Below are 16,139 nucleotides of genomic sequence, written 5' to 3'. Positions count from 1 at the left end.
TTAAAATAAATTTTGCTATTAACAGCGATTGAAATATTTCCGGCTTATGATTTGAGTCACGGCGTTCGCTAGGTGGGTAGGGCTCGGTTACTGGTCGCACGTAAATCCGATTTTCCATGCCGTATTCGGCCACACAATCTGGGAAAACAACGAAGCTGAGATGAGCAGTAGGTGTGTGTGTGAACCTATTGAGCTCGGGTTCGCATGCGCAGCGATTTCCCGAGCGCGCAACTAGAACCGAGCACCCAACAACTGAGCTCTCGACGCGAAGGGTATAAATATTGGATTACGGGAAATCCAATTAGCTAGTTGAGCGTCAGGGTTTGTCCAGCAGCAGTGCACGTTTCCGTGGTGTCGTTGGTGAATTTGGTCAGCGCGTACGCGAGCAGAAAAGGTGAGACATTGCTCCGTCACGTGACGGTAGCCGTTGGCGCCATGCCGCCGACGAGGCTCCTTGATTGCGAGCCAGCGAAGGTTGGCGGACAGTACACTGTCTTATCAGCCAGTCGCATGACTGGTGCGATAAGTGACCGGCGACCGTAACCACACGCTGACCGCGATCCGGTCGCTATCGGAGAAGCCAAGTTATTGGTGTGATTTTCAATCGTGTTAACCGCCACATTCAATTCGTTTGGTTTTTTGGGTTTCTGGTAGATAACCGAAAATGTGTGACGACGATGTTGCGGCGCTGGTCGTGGACAATGGATCCGGTATGTGCAAGGCCGGTTTCGCCGGAGACGATGCGCCCCGCGCTGTGTTCCCGTCGATCGTTGGCCGCCCGCGGCACCAGGGTGTGATGGTCGGTATGGGCCAGAAGGACTCGTATGTCGGCGATGAGGCCCAGAGCAAGCGAGGTATCCTGACGCTGAAGTACCCGATCGAGCACGGCATCATCACCAACTGGGACGATATGGAGAAGATCTGGCACCACACGTTCTACAACGAGCTGCGCGTGGCTCCGGAGGAGCACCCGGTCCTGTTGACCGAAGCTCCGCTGAACCCGAAGGCCAACCGTGAGAAGATGACCCAGATCATGTTCGAAACGTTCAACTCGCCCGCTATGTACGTGGCCATCCAGGCGGTGCTGTCGCTGTATGCCTCCGGTCGTACCACCGGTATTGTGCTGGATTCGGGTGACGGTGTCTCGCACACGGTCCCGATCTACGAAGGTTACGCTCTGCCGCATGCGATCCTGCGTCTGGATTTGGCTGGTCGCGATTTGACCGACTACCTAATGAAGATTCTGACCGAGCGTGGCTACTCGTTCACGACCACCGCCGAGCGGGAAATTGTGCGCGACATCAAGGAGAAGCTGTGCTACGTGGCGCTGGACTTTGAGCAGGAAATGGCGACCGCTGCCGCGTCGACGGCGCTGGAGAAGTCTTACGAACTGCCTGACGGACAGGTGATCACCATCGGTAATGAGCGGTTCCGTTGCCCGGAATCCCTGTTCCAGCCCTCGTTCTTGGGTATGGAATCGTGCGGTATTCACGAGACGGTGTACAACTCGATCATGAAATGTGACGTCGACATCCGCAAGGATCTGTACGCAAACATTGTGATGTCGGGCGGAACCACCATGTACCCGGGTATTGCCGATCGCATGCAGAAAGAGATCACGGCGCTCGCTCCGTCGACGATCAAGATCAAGATCATTGCTCCGCCGGAGCGCAAGTACTCCGTCTGGATCGGTGGATCGATCCTGGCGTCGCTCTCGACCTTCCAGCAGATGTGGATCTCCAAGCAGGAGTACGACGAGTCCGGCCCGGGCATCGTCCACCGCAAGTGCTTCTAAGTCGTCAGTTGCGGCCGCAGATGAAGAACCCAGCGCTACACTAAATACCAAAACAAGGCATCGGGCGTGAAGGCCGGCAAGCTTCAAGAGCAAACACTCCCGCTCGGAAGGGAGTCCGTTTCGCTCCATTCATAGCATCGCACAGGGCTCCCGCTCCTACCCTACTCAGCCGCGAACGAAGACATCTTCCCCATCCATCTAGCCCATTTTTGCTAACGCCATGTTCGATTCCATCCAGCAAGTCGCATCCTGTACCATCCACGCCATGCCATTCGTGCGACCGTACTTGCCAAGACTGCCGCTTACACGCTTACACGCCACCTGAACTGATGTGCGAGCGTTTGTATTACTTTTGTTTATGCGTTACTCATTATCGTGATCGTGCTCAAGGAGACCAAAACTTTAATTGTCATAATTTATCCTTTTTTTTATTTATACGAACCAATATTTTAAAACGAAAAATAAATTTTTAAGTCGAAGCTTAAAGTGTTTCTTTCTCGCAGGGGAACAGTGTAGGGTTTTGCTAGGAAACTCTATGGGGTGAGCTATTACAGTTCAGTACGTTTGAGCGTTTGCCGATTCTCGGGTACTAAACCGCAGCAGGTGTGGAGTCGTTCGTGCTATAAATCGCTACCCTCGCGAGTTCTACAGCTCGAGGTTTTAATTTGGACGTCCGAAAATAGTATCCCCCCTCCAGTTCATCTGTAGTCTCCGGAGAAGGACTTTGTATAACGCTGCCCGAGTTCGACACAGATCCCGGATTTGTCTTAGCTTTAGCGAAAGTAGAGTGGCTGGCAAGTTAGTGGCGATCCTATTAATTAGCCGTTAGAGGTTGTTTGGTTTATATCGCGCAGCAGCAGGGTTATAATTTGTTTAAGCCCCTGGCTAACACGCGGCATTGGTGCCTAACATAGTGGGACCTTCGGAGTGTTGAACGAATGGAAGAATATTAAAACAAGGTCCGACTGTAATCTCATGCAGTTCTCCTATTGACAGCTCCCCAAAAACCTAGATCGATTGATTGCATCCGGTTAATCGTTAGTGATCGGATCCTATCTAGCAATCGGATCTCCCAATCCATTTCATAAACATACGCGATTCATTAAGTGGATGCTTTTGCTCATAAGCACTACATTTACAAATACACCAAACGCACGTTCTCTGAGATCCAAGTAGCCGGTCTCCTATAGAACGATCGACTCGCCAATGCGTTCACTTTAAAATAGACACTTACGGTGTTCTAGAGGAACCACTAGGTACCGTACATTGTATGGCTCCCAGTTTTCAGTCTCCCTATCACCTAGTTGTTAGTTCAGTATTCGTACTCCCAAGCAACCGGCCGGCTGCTGGCCTCCTATCGTTGGTCCATTCCAGTTGTCGGTCAGCTCAAGGCTACGCGCGGGGTGTTCACATGAGAGCTGCTGCGGGAACAAAGCCTTTCCAGCTTGCCAAGAGGGCGTGTGTGGCCGGTGATGGATGGCTTATCGCCCCGGTTCCGGAAGCCAGACGTACACAGCAACCGACGCCGATCGCGATCTCCTTAGCGATACTTTGATGCAAGAACGCGGCCGTTTGAACGACGTTTTGTTCGCCGAGATCCAGCGATCTGGAGCTGGCGGCAGTCCGTAATCCTTGCAGTACACTTTGACGCGATGCAGCTAGTGCCGATGGCGGAATAATGAGCCAGCTAGTGGTACTAGCGACACAGCCCCGCACGGTAAACGGTTGGGGCGCGTTGCATTTTGTAGTGAATTTATGGAGCAATTACCTTGTGTTTCTTGCTACTACTATCACGACCCACATTTTATGACCCCTGCTGGCCGACAGCCGTGGGCGAAGTTTGGGAAACGCTGACTTCTTTGTTCCACCAGAGTGGTCGCGATCAAGTCTAGGCCGAGTGATAGTATTTCCTAAACGACCACAAGTTGTTGTTGATCATTTTTGACAGATTTTTTTACGTGTTGCTATCAACTAATGCCATCTAATCGAGGATATCGAATTCCGTTTGCTCAAAGGTAACAGTATACCTGGGTCGGTTGATTATTTGGGTCCTGTCGCAAATGGTTTTTTGATCGAGTTGAAAGTTGCATTGCCTTGTCCTTTCGTGAACTGGGCACGAGCTGCCGTCTGCGGCAATTACTTTCACTTCTGAGTTATATCCAATGAAACCTATTGTGGTCATTGCGTCCATTACTAATGTGAAACTTTTACGAGTGTTATTTAGTACACATTATTTTTATTTTATTTAGGTATTTTTACATTGGCAACAGTCACTCGCTGTATTGGCTTCTCTTGCACGATGGTTGTAGGTTTTCCGAGCCCCAAATACCCCCAAATAATGCCCACAATTTCCAGAATGAAGTTTAACATTTTAAAAGTCAAGTTAATTTTTTTTTGTCCATCGTCTAATCCTTTTCAAATGGCATTGTGGCGTCGTGTCATGTCATGTTTCCGTTGGGGGCAAAATTTGGCCAACCTTTCTCTGCACACCACTCTTATCCACACTGACCCCGAAATCAGACATATCCTTTTATGTTTCGCGAACGTACCTTAAAACAGTTCCCAGAGGCTATATTTAAAATCCGGTCGCTTGTCCATCAGACAAGCGAACGGTCCTTGGCGGGAGTGCCGTTGGTAATTGGTTTACGTTTGCCTGTCGTCGTCGTCGTCGACCCGCCGTCGAATTGTGTTGTAATGCGACCTTGAGCCCGCCGAGGGGGGCCCGACCCTAGAGGCACAAGACCAAGACGCCGCGCGCCAGATGTCACGCCGCACGCGAACTGTCTCTCGAACTCTCGGCTATTGACCAAACACCGTGACACCAGGTTGTGTTTGCTGAGGGCGGATTGTACACAGCCATGGGCGGCTCCCGATGAAAGGTTAATGCTTCGTGGGTGGGTGTGTGTACACACGCGTCAGGTCCGGTCAGGAGGATCCAGTAATCACGGTGTGGCAGTTATGATAAATCAATGACGCGATGATTGTCCGCGCGTTCGCCGGTGTGGCGTGCGCGTTATGGCCGAGGTGATCCATAATTCACAGCATAATGGTGATGATACTGGTGCGGCGGGGTCCGCCTGGTCCGCCTATAAATACCGGTGTCATCCGCGTGCCCAGGTCAAGGCGGGTTTCTCTTCGGGCCACGGCACGAGTCACGCCGCGACATTATGCGGTCCAAGGTGGCCTTTCGGTTGACGGTGTTACTGGCAGCTTTCGAGGCGGTGGTGCATCGAACCCGGGCGGATGTTCCGGTCGGCGAATCCGACAGCGAGCTGACGATGCTGACGGTGGTGCCGTGTGTGCGGCGGCTGTGCGAAAAGTACTTTCGCTCGGAGCGCGCGATGCGGGGATCGCTGGCCATCATCAACATCAAGCCGGATGCGTCGGCGTTTCAGCTCAGCATCCTGAAATCGTTCAACGAGGACGTGCGCCACGAGATGAGCGTAATGGTGAAGGACGCCCACCGGAAGCACTGGAACGCGTCGCACGTGACGGAGAAGGCGAAGAACTATCTGATGCTGGTGGGTGACTCTTCGGAACTGGCGGCGCCAATACGCCAGCTTCGCCGGCTACCCACCTGGAACCCACTGGCCCAGGTCCTGGTGATGTTTACCACCGAAATGACACCGTTGGTGTTCGAGATTGAGGTACGCAACGTGCTGCAGGAGCTTTTTGACAACTCGGTGCTAAACGTGAACGTGATGGTGCAGCGGTACAATACGAGCGTGCTGGAGGCTTGGACCTGGTTCCCGTACGAGAACGGAGGCTGCGCGGACAATATCGCCCAGGTCCGGCTCGTCGACGAGTGTGAGTACGTCCCCGAGGGAGAAACGGAGCAGCAGGACGTACGGTGGCGCCCGTTGTTCCGCGAGGTCCACCACTTTTCGGACTACGGACCGAAGATACCGAAATACTACAACTACTGCCCACTCAAGATCTCCACCAGCATCTGGGAGCCGTTCGTGGTGGGCAACGAGAGCCACATCGAGAAGGGGCTGGAGGTGCTGATGCTGGACACGATCACCGCCCGTATGCAGCTCATCCCGGTGTACAACGTGCTGGACGCGGCCCGTGCCACCGCCCGCATCACCGCCGACAACCAGACCGGCCTGTACGCGGACGTGATCCAGCGGCGCACGGACCTGATGATCGGCGGGCTGTACGAGAACCCGGTCAGCCGGAAGTTGCTGTCGGCGACCATCCCCTACTACCAGGACGACCTGACGTGGTGCGTGCCGACGGCCCGGCACGCGCCCAAGTGGCTCAACGTGTTCATCATCTTCAACATCTGGACGTGGCTGATCGCAATCTTCATCATCTTCGCGGCGGCCGCCCTGCTGGACCGGTTCAACGTCGTCGAGGGACTGTACCGTGAGAACTTCACCTGGATGCTGCTCCAGTCGCTCGCGTTCTCACTGAGCGTGTACGCACACTACTGGCCGCGGCGCGTCTCCATCCGCTGCTTCCTGATCGGCTACATGTTCTACGGGCTGCACTGGAACGCGGCCTATCACAGCTTCCTCATCTCGGTGTTGACGCGACCCCGCTTCGAAGCGCAGATTGCGACCGTCGAGCAGGCGATCGGCGCAGGGTTCGGGTTTGCCGGGGCCGAGAACACGCTGGCGCACTTCGCCAAACCGGATGACGGTGCGCGTCACATCGCGGCCGTCTACCGGGTGTGCTCGGACATGGACCCGTGCCTGGCGCGGCTCCGCACCGAGCGCCTGCTGGCAGTGGCCGTCTCGCGGGCCCACTCCAGCAACAGCCGCAGCATCGGCGAAGCGGACATGTACTGTTTCCCGAAAACGGCCAACATCTACACGTACTCGGTGGGCATGCTGGCGAAGAAGGACTTCCACCTGCTGCCCAAGATCAACGACCTGATCCGGCGCATCAGCGAGTCCGGGCTACTCGGCAAGTGGCAGAAGGAGAGCGAGAAGATCCGCGTCGACCGCGGTGACGAGTCCGACGGCCAGACGATCCTGCGCCTGGACCATATCGAGGGCGCCTTCCTGCTCGGGACCGTCGGGCTGGCGCTCTCGCTGCTGGCGTTTCTCGCCGAGCTGCTCCACTTCCAGGCCCGCCAGCGTTGGCCCCGGTTGGCCTGGCTCGACCGGTTAGTCTGCTAGGTGGGCGCCGCGTCACTATGGGAAACAGGCGGTCGTAAACTAGGTTGAAAAATGTGAGGATTTTAGTTAACCTTTCCTAAAATTGATAGCTATGGGCGATCGGAATTTTTAAATTTCCGTGTCGCTTAGATTGTGAGTTGAAGTTGAAGATTCCTTGAAGTTGAAGTGAAGTGTTTGTTGAAGATTCCTGTGAGTTGAACATAAGTGATTTCATCAAAGTGAACGACGATAGTTCTGAGTTTAAAAAATATCGAAAACGTTGATCCGAGAGCAGTTAGACCCTTCTTGGTCTGCGTCAAAAGTGACGCAAAATTAGTGACATGGAAAATTCATTGAAAGACAAATATTGAGTTTGAAGTAAGTGATTGAATTGACGAGGATAATTGCGCGAAAAGAAGGCAATTGTGAGGCAGCCAACGCTTGCTATGAGAGTCGTTTAAGTCAAGCGAAGGTTCGAAGGTGATTATGACCGAAGATAGAGCTTTTGGGTTTCAAACAGATTACTATGTATCGAAAACTTCCATAAGTCATTAGATTATTATCGGAAATTCGATATTTGGAGACGACTATCCATTCAAAAGTCGTAGCTATCCTAAAAAGTCATTGTTTCAGCGCAAATTGTCATGCATATTGCATAACTTCGGGCGCAAAAATACCCAAATATTTATAAATGGCTAATTTATTATTCTCGAGCGCGTAAAATGTTGAATTTAATCAAATCATGTACGAGGAAAACAAAACCGATGAAACATCCATAGATCATCCTAAAACCGGATCTCTCCAATAAAAAATTGCCCATAGTGCTCGTGCGCCACCCCGACCGGATCCGCAGCCACGCGCGCGCGTGCGGTGGCGCGTGCCATGTGAAAGGAAGTTACCGACCTTGCGGCCGTGTAAGGAAGCCCGGCTCCGTCAACGGGGCCGGCTGATCGGTGTTGTTGCGGTGTGCTATGTTTTACACTTCCCTCCCGGTGGGTGTGGTGATTTGCGTTCGCATTCCGCGGCCACGCAGCGCATCCAGGAAGCGGCCACTTCCCTGTTGACGGCAGGCGGCGTGGTGGTTCTGTTCGGGGTGGGCAGGCCACTCGGAACACTCGGATTCGAGTATCACTTTTCGATCGCCAGTTCGAACGCACCGCGAGCAAACCGTTGTCACCGCTGCGAGACAGCTGACGGATTTCCCGTGCATCGCGGTACGGGAAACAATTAGCCACCGGGGCGGTGTTTTCCGCCCCGCGCGAAGGCAGCGGGAAGTGCCGGCGCCTTGGTGGGTCCGTTTTGTTGCGTTTAAGTTTTTTTTGTGCGTCGGAGGGCGGTCCGAAATAAGCCTTCCACTCGACGTCCGAGCCTGCTCCGAGCCCAATATTGGCGCCGTCTGGTGTTCGGTTCTTTGGACGTTTGGCTTGGCTGTGTGAGAGGGTAATTAAATTAGGTTTTGGAACGGAGCATTGCATGCCGCTGGCAGCCGTTAGTATGACAGGTTGCCAGTATGCTGAATCGTGTAAAAATATGCTTCACTACAACGCAGTAAATGTATCGAAATAAAGATTTATTGTTCTGGCGAAATAAACGTTTATTGCACGCAGTCTATTGTTTAAGTGAGCCGTGCTTTGGCGAAGCGACGCAAAACTAATTGGAAAGCACCATTGAGGCACTGAGGCAGAGTCTGCTGCCCTTCGGTAGGGGTGGAGTCCGAAAGTCACAACGATTCTGTACACGTTTTACAACATTCGAAGGCTGAAAAACAAGAAATCCATCTGTAGTGTTCAATACCTTCTGAGGTGTCGATCATACTATTTCTAGTCTATCAAGTCTAAAAAAATCTTTGGCTGTTTGGAAGTCAACAAAAGGAAACATTCGGTATATTTTACAGTTTTTCTTCGATGCACGGCGAAAATACAAGCCAGATCGCTGAAACTGTGAAAAGTTTTTGGTTTCCTTCATTCCGGTCAGACATTTTTTTATGTTAAAGATGCACCTCGAACAAGCTGGCACATCCTTGAATATGTCGATAAAACCACAAACATAATCGAATTTGATCTGCGTGTTAGTAGTAATAGCATTGCACAGGAGCTAAAGATTAACCATCAAACAGTTTTAGCCTATTTGCGCAAAGAAGCTTGATCTCTGGGTGCCACACAAAACAACAAGGGTGATGGATTGAATTTCGATCTGCGAAGTTTCGGCGAAACGGAATGAAATGAAACGACCTATTTCTTGAACGGGTGGTGACTGGGGATGAGAAATGGCTCACTAACGATTACATTGTGCGAAAATGATCGTGGTCAAAGCGTGGTAAAGCAGCTTAACCGGTAGTCAAACCAGGGCTTGAAAGGAATAATTTATTACGAGTTGCTACCGTATGATCAAACCCTAAATTCAGATCTCTACTGTCAACAACCATCACTGTTGTGTTCCATCAGGTCAACGCAAGGCCACAGATTTGCCACAAGGCCACAGGGACTCGCCCGAACCTCCGGGAGCTAGGTTGGGAAATTTTACTCCTTTCACCGTATGGTCCAGATCTGTCGACTAAAAAACAGGTTCTCCATAGGGTTTCGTCGGTGCAAGCCATAAATTTGTATAAACCATTAAACAAGAATAACACAACCGTTCTGCGAAAAGCTGTCAAGGCCGTCAAAATTAAAATAAGACCCCTCATGAGTGGAAATAATATTTATTTGACTGCTGGGTTCGGATCTGTCCATGAGGCAATCGATTCACTGGCACTTGCACTGGGCCATTGCACGCTGCACTGCATTTGGGCTTAATTTCTCCGTGTCGCTCCGTGGATGCTGGATGCCCTGCTGGGTCTCTGGAGCCTGCCCTTCGGCGAACGGGTTTCTGGTGCAGCAATAGCAGCAGCATGGGCGATCGAATAAAAAACGGGGCGTCCCGGTAATAAGAATTATCGGCCAGTATGTCGCGGCTGGGGGTGATTAATTGCTCACAAGGCGGCCGATAAAGTGCTCGGATAGAAATCGATTTGTAATAGCCCGGGGCTACGAAATCGCGGGGTGCCACCAAGGCGGGCCGGTTGTCGAGTCGATATGGGGAACAGGAACGTTTAACGAAAGTTTGGCGCCCAGAACTGTGAGGTGGACTGGTTGGTAACGCGGCAACTATAGCTAAGCTGTTACGGGACGCAATCGAGAGTATTTTGTAATTGGTCGATGCTCGCGTGAATTTTCGTTCGTTAAATTGTTACCTGGCGGCCTGTTGCATAAGCTGCATGAACGGCGTGAATCGAAGAGCTGGTAACGGTTCCTCTTACACCTTGGACAGTACCCTACAAATAATGTTCAATATTTAACATTTCCAATATTTAATATTCATCTTGTCTGCGATAAATAAAAAAGGTACTAAATTTGGAACACTTTATCGATTCGGTTGCCAAACCGCTTCTGGCGTTTCCCGGAAGATCATTTAAGAGTTCGTTCGCCGGACGCCGACATCAAAATGTCAAACATCGGCGCTGCGAATGGTGCCAATGGCAATATCATTTCCTAATTGAGCTGTCGGTTTAAAGGTGAGGCCCGTGAGAAGCTGCGACCATGGCGACGGGACGGCTGGTTACGGCACGCGCAGCAGTCGATGAGGGTGTGCCAAGTAGCGTTGATCGTGGCAAAAAGATCGTGTAGTTCGTGCAACGATTGTTAGGATTTTTGGCCACAATGAAACGGGCCTACTTGAGGACACCGCTTTTGGCAACAGTGACTTGATGTTCAAAGCCGAAAATGGGAGCATTATTATTTGCATAACATAATTGCTCCAACCGAGCTCATATTAGTGGCTTTTATATACACTGAGTTATTCTAAAGCTTTAAGAGAGTGTTATTTAAGGCATTTTTCATCTTCTTTAATAACCTTTTTTCCTGCTTGTCACCAGAGCTTGTAACGTAGAGCATAAAATAAATTTGTTTTTTTTTGTACTAACTTCTAGTCAATAGAAATCAGACTGAATAAAGTTCTCAAAATGATCCTTAATTTACACTGGAGAACACCAACAAATCTCGTCCTAAACCTTGCTGGCGCGCAAGATTATCGTTCGAAATTAACAAACTAAAAGAAGGCCTAATCAATAGATGCAATAGTTCTATCCATCCAACAGTTCGACAGCTAATTATTTCAAGTTTTTAAAGTTAACTAGTTGTAAGATGTTGTTAGGTATTAGTTATAAGTAGGATTAAATAGATTTAAATGGAAACATTTTCATTTCATCATTTTGAAACCTTGGACTTGTCAAATAGCTGCAATCCCATTGTGGAATATCTCTGTACACTTATTTAAGCAAGCATTTATGTATAAAAAAGATCCAATAAAAAAAATTAATGTTTGCTTTCAAAAAACAATTCCTATCCTATCCGGAGATTTTGCTGACTAGTGTAGACTCCAAGATTTACGCACGAACAGACTGTCGTTGGGATCCCATTCTTCCTTGAACTCATGAATGGCTATGTTATGCTGTAACTCGCTACCAAGGACTGTAGTAGCTTTTCGTTTGCCGTGCGAAGAAACGATCATGTGGTTCAGTAAACGCTGTATTTAGATTGAAGTGTTTTTACGACGGAATTGCCCGTAAATTACGTAACTTTATGTCAATTTATCGAAGCAGCTAAATGGAATGGAATGGAACAACTTTTAAAGCGAGGGTTTTCATTTCAGGACTATTGCACAAAAAGACTCTTGTTGGGATTCCATTTCTCCAAGAGCTCATGAATAGCTACGGTAAGATGTGGTTTAACTCGCTGCCAAAGACTGTACAAGTTTGTTGTCTGCCCACTAAGAAACGATCATGTTGTTTAGTAGACCCTGTTTTTAGATTGAGCCATTTCCACGACCGAATTGCTCGTAAAATAGGTGACATTATGCCCATTTCTCGAACCTGTTGGAGCCCGGGGTTTTTGTTCAAAGTACGGACCCCAAAGGAGACAAATATGAAGCACAAGCGCACGGTTTTGGGCTATGGCAAACCATATCACCACGCGGCACAAAATAATCCACCCCCTTCGGAACCAATCGGACAGTTGTGTGAGCTGTGTGACCCACAATGAACAGTGTGCACACACATTCCTCGGTGAATTATGATCAAGGTTGCCTTGCCGTGTGAAATAATCGCTCAAAAGTCACCCCGCGGTACCGTCAGGCCAAAAGGACCACTCCACGTTGGTGGAGCGGCTGCAACCGAACAACCGATGAACAACTGATTGCTCCGGGGCCCCACCGCGGCGCGAAAGCGCTCGGAGCCCACGAACGGTCCACGAGGCACGCGCCTCGCGGGTCCGCGGTGCCGGGCGGTGGTGGTGGTTGCCCAAGTTCACCTGCGCGACGCTGGAACGCATCAAAAGAGCTTCGGCGTGGCCGAAACGATCACAGTCGGTGATCGGTCGTGTGTCGGTGCAGATCAACGGCAACGCGGGAGAGTGGCTGTGTGTGTGTGCTGAGCGATGAACGATAATGTAAGCAACGTGCTCGGCGCTCGTAGAACCCGAAAGTGAAAGGACCTCCTCCGAGCGAGCGTATAGAACGGTGCCGCGGTTTTGGGGGTGTGTCCGGGAGCTGCACTCTAAGTACACCGGATCCAACCGGTCGTCGGACGAGGAGCGGTGTCCGATGTTGTGTGTCTCGTGTAGCGTTGTGTGGCGCGGTTGGTCCAGGTTCGGACGGCGAGACGGATTCTGTGTCAACAAGGTTTCCTTATAGGTGGAAGCCGAGGTGGCCGATCGCGGGGGGCTACGACAATTAGAGTCGCTCCAGAATGTGAGACCGAGTTCCGTTAAATGGGCGTGCGAAAGCGTGGTGAAGCGTGGCGAGTTGACGACGAGCCGAGCTGCAGACGCCTGGTCCGCGGCCGTCGCCAATGAGCCGTTAAATAGCGGTGGAGAAACGCGCTTCGCAGCGTTGCCGTCGATTATTCGCACCGGTTCGTCCGATCGGTCTGGTAGAACACGTGAGACCGATGATCCGTGACCGGTGATGGGGCGTTGGGCTTTTTGGACTACCTAAACAACTGTGACGCCTCCGAAATGAGACATTAGTCGGCGTAACAAAACGGCTTGGGAATTTTGGGGCATTGTGCAAATAGTGCCCTTCTCTAATGGGCCACTAATGGGAGATCGTGATGCCGACAGCGCCAGGTTGTCGGCGGTGAGGAAATGCATTTATTGTCAAGAGTGTGGCGGTCAGCGAGGGAGTGTGCGAAAGGATTTCTTCAGCGCTATTGTTGGGCGATCCTCCGAATCGGGGGCCTGGTGTTAGGTTCCGCTTCGGCCAACGGGCGAAGGTCGCCCGGGTTGTAAACGTATAATTAGTTTTATTGGCGTAAAGTAAGCCAAAGCGACTCGAGAGGGCTCCACTGCTCCAGTTTCAGTACCGGAACTGGCTCCGACGCTCCGCCTCACTTTCGGTGATGGCCATTGCGTAAGCAATGGCTCCACTTCCGGACCGTTTCGGTTGGGTTTTGTTTTCTCTTAATCTTCCGATCCCGCGCTGCGGCTGTTGTTATCTCATTAGCGCTGTCTGCCATGACGCAATTGTGCGCTTCTTGGTGTTATGGTTAACGATCATTAAGGATATGGTTTGACACGACTTCACTGCTTCACTTCCCACAGCTGCTTAAAATGTGCCCCTCGGGCTTTGCGATGGTTTTGTGTGGCGTACTGTACGCCGCACTGTGTTCGGATGTCTCCGAAGCCACTCCGAAGCTGGAGGTCGTCAAACAGTGGAACCTGCTGAACTTCAACTTCCCCTGGGACTACCCGGCGTCGAGCAAGCAGTTCTACAACCCGGAAAACATCGTGGCCACCGGGCTGGAGGTAGGCTACGATCGGATATTCATCGCCACCCCGCGGCTGTTCTCGGGCGTGCCGGCCACAATCTCCAGTGTGCCGCGTGGGACCAACGGGGACTCGCCGGTGCTGCAGGCCTACCCGGACTGGACGCACCATCGAGCGGCCACGAAGGAGTACAACTGCACCGAGATAGGGCTGGTGTCGGTGTACCGTATGCGCGTCGACTCCTGTAACCGGCTGTGGGCGCTGGATGCCGGCGTTTCGCGGTCACTGGAAGACTTCGAGGTGACCTGCCCACCGAAGATTCTAGTGTACGATCTGCACACCGATCAGGTGGTGCGCCGGATCGACTTTCCGCCGGAGGTCGTGCGGCGTGAATCGCTCTACACAAACCTGATCGTGGACGAGACGGGTTCGCGACCCGAGAACAACTGTGACGATGTGTTCGTGTACATCACGGATACGGTGGCGCCCGGTATCGTGGTTTATGACAGTGGCAAGGACCTTACGTGGCGCGTCAGCCACCCGGCGATGTACCCGGACCCGGACTTTGCCCAGTCCGCCATCCTCGAGCACCGGTTCACGCTGATGGACGGGATCGTGGGGCTGGCGTTCGATATGGAGGCGGGAATAGTGTACTTCCAGCCGTTGGCCACTGATCGGTAGGTTAGCGTGGGAGCAACCACGTTCGATTCGAGGTTATCCCCTTTCTTTCTGCGCAGTATCTTCTCGGTCACGACGGCGGCACTGCGAGCCGGACCGTTGCCGTTCGGCAAGGAGCTGCCGGTGAAGTTGGTTGGTCGCAAGTCGTCGCAGGGCATCGGTCTAGCGGCTTCCCCGAAGGGTGGCACCATTTTCTTCGCTCCGCTCACCGAAACGGCCGTTGCCTCGTGGAATCCTCGGACGAACGAACATCAGTAAGTGGGGCTAACGGAGTCTTATGCGTAGCAATCGAGAGCCTATACTCGTCCGATGTTTTTTCTTCTAGCATTCTGGCCAAGGACCAGGAAAAGATTCAGTTCGGAGCGGATTTGCGCACTCCCGACCGTGACGGTTCTGCGCTGTACGTGTTGACGTCGAAGTTCCACCGGTTCTTCCTGAAAAATCTCGACGCCAATGAGTTCAACACCCGTATCCTGCGCATCGATGGTGTGGCTACCCCCAGTGGACACTTGGCCGTCCGTAATCCCCTCAAACCGACCGTGCCGTACGACACGCTGAACGGAAATAACTACTACCACTCGTCGGTGGTGCTGCCGGTTCCGTATAAGCCGGTCCCGCCCGGGGAGAACTATGCTCTACCACCGGCGGCCACTACCTCAACGCCGGTCAGCGTGTTCGGATCGGGTGGCGGCAACTTCGGGCAGAGTCTGCGTGCCAAGAATCCATTTGGCCTTGGGGAGAAACCTAAATTGAATCCATACTTTGTCCTGAACAGTGGCGAGAAAGCGTTCCCATCCAGAGCCCCGTTCGGGCTGAATGGGGCCACGTTTGTGCCGAAACTCAATCCGACCTTTAACGATTTGAATGTGCTGCGGTACCGGAAGAGTTTACCACTGAACGCAACGACGCCCCACTGAGAAGTGGAGAGTAGTATGTACATAGGTTCTTGGAATTTGAACCGGAACTTCCTTGCAATAGCCCGATTGCTCAACCAGTGGGGGCTGTGTGGTGGGAGGCCCTGCGAATGGCCGGTGTGCTGGCCGGTGAGCAGTATGCCATCGACACAAACTGCCCATATTTGAGATAAGCATCTGACAGGCGATAGACGATACTCATTGAATAAGACGCCATTTCGTCCCATTAGCAGACACGGGTTCAACTCGTTTGCATGCGGTTGAGCGCAATCGAGCGAAACCTATTGGTATTCATAAAAAAAATCATAAAACATGAAGAAAAATGGTGGGGAACAATGTTTACACTTGCTTTTACGAATTACAATAAAAGGTAGAATTAAATATAGCTGTCTATCATTTAATTTGGCTTCGAATAAAAAAAAACGCTTCGGTTTCCTGCGTATTCCTGGCCAAACGTCTCCAGCCTTACTGTCTATGTAACTCGTCATCTTAGGAATTGTATCTGGGAACTGTGTCTGTATTTCGTCTTCGTATCGGTTTGTTAAAGTTTTTATTAAGCTAGGGTTGTATGGGCAAACATACGCAAGATTAAGAACTAGTTTATCCGTTATCTGTTTTACAGTTTTTTTTATGTTTTATGTAAGAAAATGCTTCCAAATCCTTTAATATGCTGACCCAATCCGTTGAATATGTTTGATCCGTTCGATTGCACGCTGCTCGGTTGAAGCATATTGCCTGCATTTAGGCGCTTTCGTGTCTGGTGCCGCTCAAGCGGATACAATTTGGTTTGTCCGTTCTAATGATAATAAAGAACAATTTAAAATGAACAAAACATGATAAAGTTCCG

At 51.3% G+C, this 16,139-nt stretch overlaps 3 protein-coding genes across 3 annotated transcripts; all 3 read left to right on the top strand.

Moving 5' to 3' along the window:
• Window positions 1–278: 278 nt before the first annotated feature.
• On the top strand, window positions 279–2,274 carry LOC128274094 (actin-87E). The gene is made up of 2 exons (XM_053012180.1): window positions 279–394; window positions 655–2,274. Exon 2 carries the CDS (start codon window positions 665–667, stop codon window positions 1,793–1,795), a length of 1,131 nt encoding a protein of 376 aa, XP_052868140.1. The 5' UTR covers window positions 279–394; window positions 655–664; the 3' UTR covers window positions 1,796–2,274.
• Window positions 2,275–4,841: 2,567 nt separating this feature from the next.
• LOC128270358 (uncharacterized) lies at window positions 4,842–6,924 on the top strand. Its single transcript, XM_053007757.1, has 3 exons — window positions 4,842–4,858; window positions 4,919–4,974; window positions 5,006–6,924. Exons 1-3 carry the CDS (start codon window positions 4,842–4,844, stop codon window positions 6,922–6,924), a joined length of 1,992 nt encoding a protein of 663 aa, XP_052863717.1.
• A 5,384-nt stretch (window positions 6,925–12,308) lies between these two features.
• On the top strand, window positions 12,309–15,298 carry LOC128273935 (major royal jelly protein 1-like). The gene is made up of 4 exons (XM_053012008.1): window positions 12,309–12,383; window positions 13,536–14,377; window positions 14,438–14,632; window positions 14,704–15,298. Exons 1-4 carry the CDS (start codon window positions 12,372–12,374, stop codon window positions 15,293–15,295), a joined length of 1,641 nt encoding a protein of 546 aa, XP_052867968.1. The 5' UTR covers window positions 12,309–12,371; the 3' UTR covers window positions 15,296–15,298.
• The last annotated feature ends 841 nt before the right edge of the window (window positions 15,299–16,139 follow it).

Source organism: Anopheles cruzii, chromosome 3 (assembly GCF_943734635.1).
Source record: "Anopheles cruzii chromosome 3, idAnoCruzAS_RS32_06, whole genome shotgun sequence".
Classification (NCBI taxonomy): domain Eukaryota; kingdom Metazoa; phylum Arthropoda; class Insecta; order Diptera; family Culicidae; genus Anopheles; species Anopheles cruzii.
This window is presented reverse-complemented; position numbering and strand designations above follow the sequence as displayed.